The sequence below is a fragment of the Ranitomeya imitator genome, chromosome 3 (genome assembly GCF_032444005.1).
Source record: "Ranitomeya imitator isolate aRanImi1 chromosome 3, aRanImi1.pri, whole genome shotgun sequence".
Classification (NCBI taxonomy): Eukaryota; Metazoa; Chordata; class Amphibia; order Anura; family Dendrobatidae; genus Ranitomeya; species Ranitomeya imitator.
Window position 1 is genome coordinate 360,557,230 of NC_091284.1, and position 8,936 is coordinate 360,566,165.

An 8,936-nucleotide genomic window follows, 5' to 3' on the forward strand; every position below is an offset into this window, starting at 1 on the left:
CTCTCGCTCCATGATGTCCAAGAACAGTCTGTTCTCTATGGACGTTGCTACCTGGTTGTCTTCTCTTGTCCTGGGGAAAACTGTGCATCCTATATGATCTTCTTCACCATCGCATGCATGGTCTTCACAGGAAGGATCAGCTAACGGACAAGGTGGAGGGGCATTGTGTGGCAATTCTTTAATCAGGAAACTGCTCTCACATGATTGGAAGAGAGACGGATGTCCATTTTCGAGAGTATTGGTGAGCATGTTGTTGACTGATGTCGGCCTGTCTGCTCCACCCAAACAGACGTCTCCCACGATGACCCATCCTAGGTCAAGTCTCTGAGCATATGGGGCGTTTTGTGGGCCGTTAATCTGTCCTCTAGCCTTGTGGACCCGTAGTATGTCTCTTCCGAGGAGTAAGACGATTGGAGCTCTTTGGTCCAGTTCCGGTATCAAGTGAGCTATACGTTTCAAGTGGGTATGATGAGCTGCTACCTCTGGTGTAGGTATCTCAGACCTGCTGTCGGGAATCTGGTTGCACTCCAGTATTGATGGCAAGGATAAGCAGGTTTGACCGTCCATAGACTCTACTTTGAATCCGGTCGCTTTTCTCCCCGCCGACTGGACAGTACCTGCACATGTCTTCAAGGAGTACGGTGAGCCGGGACCAGCAATGTTGAAGGTGTGGAAGAGAAAGGACTTAGCTAGAGACCTGTTGCTCTGATCATCCAAGATTGCATATACATTGATTGCCTTATCCCGTTGGCTCACTGGGAATACTCTGACAAGACAGATTTTTGAGCAGGATCTTCCTGCTACAAGTTCCTTGCAGATCTCTGTACACTGAGAAGTGACCACTGGAGTGTCTATGTCAGTGTCCATCTGTTTTTCGGCATACTCTTCTACTCGCGACAACACCCCTGAGGGTGGTCCAGGGTGTAAGGCCGTGTTGTGCTCCACACTACTACATTCTACGCACTTCACACTGGTTTCACAGTTCTTGGCGAAGTGTGAGGTCGTCGCGCAGCATCTGAAGCATATCTTGTTTTCCTTTAGGAAACTCTTACGGTATTCTAGAGACTTCTCCCTGAAGGCTCTACATTTTAGTAGAGGATGAGGTTTCTTGTGTAGGGGGCAGTGTTTGCTGAGATCCAGAGGTTTGTCCTCTTCTGAAGAGGACTTACTTGCCCTGTAAGGAAACCCTGTGTAGGTAACATTAGTTTTATGGACTGTCACTGGTGCTTTACTGGGTTTTGCACCAGAGGCAGTGGTACATGACATAGTAAAGTCGAAACTGGGGTCATTTCTAACTTTATCCTGCTGAGCAACAAAGTCTACAAACACCCTGAAAGGAGGAAATGGTACCTTATGAGCCTGTTTGTAACGGGACCCGTGACTGACCCACTTTTCTTGTAAGTTGTAAGGGACCTTATGGACAATTGGGTTGACACCTCTGGCGGTGTCCAGGAATGCCAACCCTGGTAGGTCACCTTCTGCCTGAGCAGCATGTACCTCCATTAACAAGTTGCTCAGTTGCCTGAGCTTTTGATAACCCTTATTTGCTATCTTGGGAAAATCATCAATTCTTTTATACAAAGCGTTTTCTATAGCTTCTATTGACCCGTAACATTCTTCAAGTCTCTCCCACACAATACGAAGTCCTGTGTGGGGGAACTTTATGTTAATGTTCCTGATTCTTTTGGGGTGTTCAGCTGACTCGTTCCCAAGCCACTTTACCAATAAATCTAACTCATCACTACTGGAAAGTTCCAAGTCTCTGATGGCGTTCTGGAAGGAGGCTCACCATGCTCTATACCTTTCAGCTCGATCAGTGAACTTTACAAGTCTCTTGGTCACCAGCTCCCGGCGGGTAAAGAATCTTGCAAAGTTCATAGTGGCTGGGTCAGTGCCGACATGAGCTGGTGTGCTGTTGTCATGCGGTGTGTGTGGTGCATCCTCATACCTGGTAGGAGCTTCTGGCTTGGGAAAGTCTGTAAAAAACCGTTCCGAGGCTTTGGGTGTCCCTGTCAGTCTGGGAGGAGGCCGTACCTTCTGTTCTGTAAGACGGTAGTGGTGGTCGATGTCGTTTCATGGTGTTCCTTCCTGCTCCCAGTACGGCTTTTGGAGGAAGGATCTCTGGTAATCTGTATAGGCTGGTTGGTGTAACGGATCAGAGTTATTGTCGATTCTAGAATGTTGGTGGACATATTCTGAGACACGTTGAGCTGGGTCCTGTCAATCAAGGTCTGGTCCATGTACGTCGCTGTCTCACTCAGATTCCGGAAACTCCATGGCTTCTAAGAACTCAGCTTTGGCTATTGCGGCTGCTGCTTCTTTTTCAGCGGAAAGTCATTCAAAAGTCACTCACAGGGGTGCTGTATCTGCGTCTCTATCTGCTTACAAGCGGGCTCTTTCTGCTTCTTGCTCTGCTTGCAGGCGGGCTCTTTCTCCTTCTCTATCTGCTTGCAGGCAGGCTCTTTCTGCTTCTTGTTCTGCTTGCAGACGGGCTCTTTCTGCTTCTTTGCTTCTTGCTCTGCTTGTCTTAGCTTTAAAGGGAGGGTGCCGTGATTTTAGTTTTTGTATTAATAATTATTGATTATATAATCAATTATTTTTAATACAAAAGTAAATGTACTACTTTAATACTTTTTTTTTAATTCATTTTTACTTTTGCCACTGGAGGCCGCCATTTTCATTAGTGTGGATGTAAGTGTCTGGGCACGACACTTGCACACCTCACTTACGGCAGCCATGGGCATAGGAGCCAACAGTCGGGCTCCGACCGCTTCTCCTGCCTCTCAGCTGTGACTTGGGCACGCCCCCTGGGCTGCTACGTCACAGCTGTGAGAGGAGATCGCGGCCATTTTGTTTTTTATTTTCCTCTGTCATCGTGCGATCATAGCAGGAGCTGACATGGAGAAGCTGCTGCTGGGAAGAGAGGTTCGGGGTGAGTATCTGCAGCCAGGAGCTGTGATTGCAGCCTGTACTTAGTATTACAGCACAGGCTGCAATCACTGCTCACTGCCGACCTGTTCAGAGCAGAGCAGGGAGATCGTCACACTGCTCTGCCCTGAACATGACTCAGCACTTCCTGGGAGAGGACTGAAGGTATGTACAGAGTTTTTATTTTCTTATGCATCTACCACTGCTACCTGCTCCTATATACCACTGCTACCAGCCCCTATATACCACTGCTACCTGCCCCTATATACCACTGCTACCTGCCCCTATATACCACTGCTACCAGCCAGTATATACCACTGCTACCAGACCCTATATACCACTGCTACCTGCTCCTATATATCACTGCTACCTGCCCCTATATACCACTGCTACCAGCCCCTATATACCACTGTTACCTGCCCCTATATACCACTGCTACCTGCCCCTATATACCACTGCTACCTGCCTCTATATACCACCTACCACTGCTACCAGCCCCTATATACTACTGCTACCTGCCCCTATATACCACCTACCACTGCTACCAGCCCCTATATACCACTGCTACCTGCCCCTATATACCACTGCTACCTGCCCCTATATACCACTGCTACCTGCCTCTATATACCACCTACCACTGCTACCTGCTCCTATATACCACTGCTACCAGCCCCTATATACCACTGCTACCTGCCCCTATATACCACTGCTACCTGCCCCTATATACCACTGCTACCTGCCCCTATATACCACTGCTACCAGCCCCTATATACCACTGCTACCAGACCCTATATACCACTGCTACCTGCCCCTATATACCACTGCTACCTGCCCCTATATACTACTGCTACCAGCCCCTATATACCACTGCTACCTGCCCCTATATACCACTGCTACCTGCCCCTATATACCACTGCTACCTGCCTCTATATACCACCTACCACTGCTACCAGCCCCTATATACCACCTACCACTGCTACCAGCCTCTATATACCACCTACCACCGCTACCTGCCTCTGTATACCACCGCTACCTGCCTCTGTATACCACCGCTACCTGCCTCTGTATACCACCGCTACCTGCCTCTGTATACCACCACTACCTGCCTCTGTATACCACCTACCACTGCTGCCTGCCTCTATATACCATCTACTACTGCTGCCTGCCTCTGTATACCACCGCTACCTGCCTCTGTATACCACCTAACACTGCTGCCTGCCTCTATATACCATCTACCACTGCTGCCTGCCTCTATATATCATCTACCACTGCTGCCTGCCTCTATATACCATCTACCACTGCTGCCTGCCTCTATATACCATCTACCACTGCTACCTCTGTCCTGTGTAGCTAATCTAGTCCTGTGTAGCTAATCCTGCCCTGTGTACAGTATCACACAAGATAGGATTAGATACACGGCGCAGCACAGTATCACACAGGACAGGATTAGATACACGGCTCAGCAGTCAGTATCTAATCCTCTCCTATGCACTCCTTTCCCCCTTGTGTGTCTTTCCCCATTGTGGTTAATTATTTTTGTTGTGGGAGATGAGGGACTCGAGGATTATGCGTTCGGTATGGTATAAAAAAGATTAATAAAGGACTTTATTCTGGCCGAGTCTTTATTTACAATACATGTGAGATCTATGTGGCGGCATTATGGGTGATCTATATGGCGGTATTATGTGAGAAGCATATGGTGGTATGTGAGAACACTGGCGGTATTATGTGTGATTTATATGGTGGTATGTGAGAACACTGGCTGTATTATGTGCGATCTATATGGCGGTATGTGAGAACACTGGCGGTATTATGTGTGATCTATATGGTGGTATTATGTGAGAACTGTAGGACAGTATTGTGATCTATTTGATAGTATTGTGTGTGATCTATATGGCGGTATTATGTGAGAACACTGTGGCAGTATTATCTTCAGAAAGCGGACCCATTCTATGGTGGTTCTGGCTGAGCACCTGCACGCGGGTCTGGGGTAATAGAGGGGGCAGCATGACCTCCAGTTAGGTGTAGTCAGGGGAAGGCTGGTGAGGCAGCTGAAGAGTGGGGTCTCATTTTTATCGTTACTATATGGCTACATTTCCTTCCCAGCGTCACCCCAGACTGCGCCTGTTGCCTCGCTTTCACACATTGCCTGGACAGGATGGGGAAGACAGGATCTGAGGAGGGGAATGGGGTCTGTATGCAAAGTCTGGATCAGACCAGGCCATCAATCCGCAGAAATGTTTCCTGGATTTCTTTGAAGCAGACGGTCCATCCATGAGTATAAAAGACAGCGCTCTATGTACAATCCCTGGCTGCTCCGCGCACCGAACAGGGGGCCCCCATAGACCAGCATACTGTTCTCCTGAAATACTCTGTGCTGCTGTCACCCTGCTCCCTCCACCACATACAGTGGGGCAAAAAAGTATTTAGTCAGTCAGCAATAGTGCAAGTTCCACCACTTAAAAAGATGAGAGGCGTCTGTAATTTACATCATAGGTAGACCTCAACTATGGGAGACAAACTGAGGAAAAAAAATCCAGAAAATCACATTGTCTGTTTTTATAACATTTTATTTGCATATTATGGTGGAAAATAAGTATTTGGTCAGAAACAAAATTTCATCTCAATACTTTGTAATATATCCTTTGTTGGCAATGACAGAGGTCAAACGTTTTCTGTAAGTCTTCACAAGGTTGCCACACACTGTTGTTGATATGTTGGCCCATTCCTCCATGCAGATCTCCTCTAGAGCAGTGATGTTTTTGGCTTTTCGCTTGACAACACGGACTTTCAACTCCCTCCAAAGGTTTTCTATAGGGTTGAGATCTGGAGACTGGCTAGGCCACTCCAGGATCTTGAAATGCTTCTTACGAAGTCACTCCTTCGTTGCCCTGGCGGTGTGCTTTGGATCATTGTCATGTTGAAAGACCCAGCCACGTTTCATATTCAATGCCCTTGCTGATGGAAGGAGGTTTGCACTCAAAATCTCACGATACATGGCCCCATTCATTCTTTCATGTACCCGGATCAGTCGTCCTGGCCCCTTTGCAGAGAAACAGTCCCAAAGCATGATGTTTCCACCACCATGCTTTACAGTAGGTATGGTGTTTGATGGATGCAACTCAGTATTCTTTTTCCTCCAAACACGACAAGTTGTGTTTCTACCAAACAGTTCCAGTTTGGTTTCATCAGACCATAGGACATTCTCCCAAAACTCCTCTGGATCATCCAAATGCTCTCTAGCAAACTTCAGACGGGCCCGGACATGTACTGGCTTAAGCAGTGGGACACGTCTGGCACTGCAGGATCTGAGTCCATGGTGGCGTAGTGTGTTACTTATGGTAGGCCTTGTTACATTGGTCCCAGCTCTCTGCAGTTCATTCACTAGGTCCTCCCGCGTGGTTCTGGGATTTTTGCTCACCGTTCTTGTGATCATTCTGACCCCACGGGGTGGGATTTTGCGTGGAGCCCCAGATCGAGGGAGATTATCAGTGGTCTTGTATGTCTTCCATTTTCTAATTATTGCTCCCACTGTTGATTTCTTCACTCCAAGCTGGTTGGCTATTGCAGATTCAGTCTTCCCAGCCTGGTGCAGGGCTACAATTTTGTTTCTGGTGTCCTTTGACAGCTCTTTGGTCTTCACCATAGTGGAGTTTGGAGTCAGACTGTTTGAGGGTGTGCACAGGTGTCTTTTTATACTGATAACAAGTTTAAACAGGTGCCATTACTACAGGTAATGAGTGGAGGAAAGAGGAGACTCTTAAAGAAGAAGTTACAGGTCTGTGAGAGCCAGAAATCTTGATTGTTTGTTTCTGACCAAATACTTATTTTCCACCATAAAATGCAAAAAAAATGATAAAAAAACAGACAATGTGATTTTCTGGATTTTTTTTTCTCAGTTTGTCTCCCATAGTTGAGGTCTACCTATGATGTAAATTACAGACGCCTCACATCTTTTTAAGTGGTGGAACTTGCACTATTGCTGACTGACTAAATACTTTTTTGCCCCACTGTATCTCCCAGAATCCTTGCTGCCTGCCATCCTTGGTGACTGTCTACTTGTCAGTATAAGGCTGCCTTCACACTATCATTATTTGGTTTGTATTTTACCTCAGTATTTGTAAGCCAAAACCAGGAGTGGGTGATAAATGAAGTAGTGGTGCATATGTTTCTATTATACTTTTCCTCTATTTGTTCCACTCCTGGTTTTGGCTTACAAATACTGAGGTAAAATACTGACAAAATACTGATAGTGTGACGGCAGCCATACTCTGCAGTCACCAACAAAATGGCTGCTCACTGGGTTCCTGAATATCATCCTCTCTAATCCCTTAGCAAACACCCATAAGGGGAGGAGAGGAGACATCACACACGTCAGCAGACTCCGCCCATAATTACTGCAGTGCAGTAATGTGAGCTAGTTGTACACTAGGTTTTTCTGAAATTTCAGCAGCTGCTCCCCCTAGTGTTTAAAAGTGGAAACTCCAAAACTATTCAAATTATTTTTCATATTTTACTAAATTATAAACAAATGATAATATTTTTTAAGAAAATGTAATCATTAATTCCTTACATTTTTACAATTTCTGAAAAAATTTTTTTTTGATGGCACCTTCCCTTTAACTGCAACTCTTGTTCAGCGAAGGAGGATCGTACTTTCGCCGCCTCAGCTTCTGCATGGGCGAGAGTGGCAGACCTTTTCGAGGAAGACTTGCCAATGCAGCTTGTTTGGGACCTCGTCCCGAGTGAAGATGCTCAACTTGCAGACATTTTGTGTCCATTTGCAAGCTGTAGGACGTCTCAGAGCGGGTAGAAATGAACTTCAGCGTGGACTGAGACGTGTCGCGCTTGGTGGGCTGTACTCTCGGTACTTGTGGCTGTATTGCGGCCGCTGTAGTATCTGTAGGCAGTGCGGTATGGTACAAGCGGCTGCGTAAGTGGTCTTTGCTATCGCTGGCATCTAGCCTGGTTTTACTGCTATCGCTGGTGTCTAGCATCCGTTTTACTGTTCTGTCTTCATACACGTTGATACGGTGTGTGTGATCCAACATACAGCATAAACCACTTCTGTCTTCCAAATAAGCAGACTGTTCTCTGTAATCTAACTTGTTTATTGGTAACAGGTATTGAAATGCGCGGTAAAACTATAAGAATACAAATGACATATATAAGTATTGGGCTAAACAATCACACAGCTGATACTTTACAACTGACAAAGAAAGTATACAGTATGATGCAACCTATGTACATAACTACATGCAGTAAGTCCCTGGTAATCACATTTCCTGTGTACTGACTGCTATACAGATAATCACATTCTGTACAACAATACATTGCAAGAACAGGGATAATAATCTTACCGGATAAACTTAACAAGGATGGCAAGTAAGTGAGGTAGTTCCAACACAGCAGAAGAACACGTGTGTCCAGGAAGAACACAGGGAGAAAATGGAGGTTCCTCATCCCAAAATGCCTTGGTGCAATCCCACAATGCAACACTCTAATTATTACTAGAAAACACAGGTAATAAATTTAACCACCACCGGGTGGTGCTATAACACGGCAAAAAAACACCAAAACACTAATAGTAGTGAAACTTGAATGCATGATTGGAATCATACTGTCCTTTTCAGAAAGGACAGAACAACCTGTTTATAGTATTTTTTAGTAAAAAGGACACCACATTCACAATTTTACCTATGATCCACTCTGGAACCATAGTGTACATTTTCATCACACTGAATACAGCCGATAATGTTTCCTGATGCGGCATAGATGAATAAAGTGAAACGATATCGCTCGTGACCCATCCATATCCTTGTTTCCATTTTAATTCTTTAATAATATTCAAAAATGCTTTTGTATCTTTGATAAATGTGGGGGTATATGATACCAAAGGTTGAATAAAGCGATCTACCCAGGTAGATAATCTCTTAGAGAAAGATCCAATTCCAGACGTTATAAGGGTAATTTTGGGGGAAATGTTTCTTTATGTGTTTTTGGGAATA

General features: G+C 45.5%; 1 protein-coding gene across 1 annotated transcript; it reads right to left on the minus strand.

The window, feature by feature from the left end:
- Positions 1 to 2,345: 2,345 nt before the first annotated feature.
- Positions 2,346 to 7,979, minus strand: LOC138671635 (histone H1-like). Its single transcript, XM_069759811.1, has 2 exons — positions 7,585 to 7,979; positions 2,346 to 2,526 (listed from the first exon to the last, which is right to left on the minus strand). The coding sequence occupies exons 1-2, from the start codon at positions 7,977 to 7,979 to the stop codon at positions 2,346 to 2,348; spliced, it is 576 nt and encodes a 191-aa protein (XP_069615912.1).
- Positions 7,980 to 8,936: the final 957 nt, after the last annotated feature.

Excerpts from the sequence above, each read along its gene's own strand:
- LOC138671635 (XM_069759811.1), bottom strand. The coding sequence starts at position 7,979 with ATGTTGGATCACACACACCGTATCAACGTGTATGAAGACAGAACAGTA. Across the intron at positions 2,527-7,584 it reads CAGAAGCTGAGGCGGCGAAA|ACAAGCAGAGCAAGAAGCAA; the intron begins GTACGATCCTCC and ends TTTAAAGCTAAG.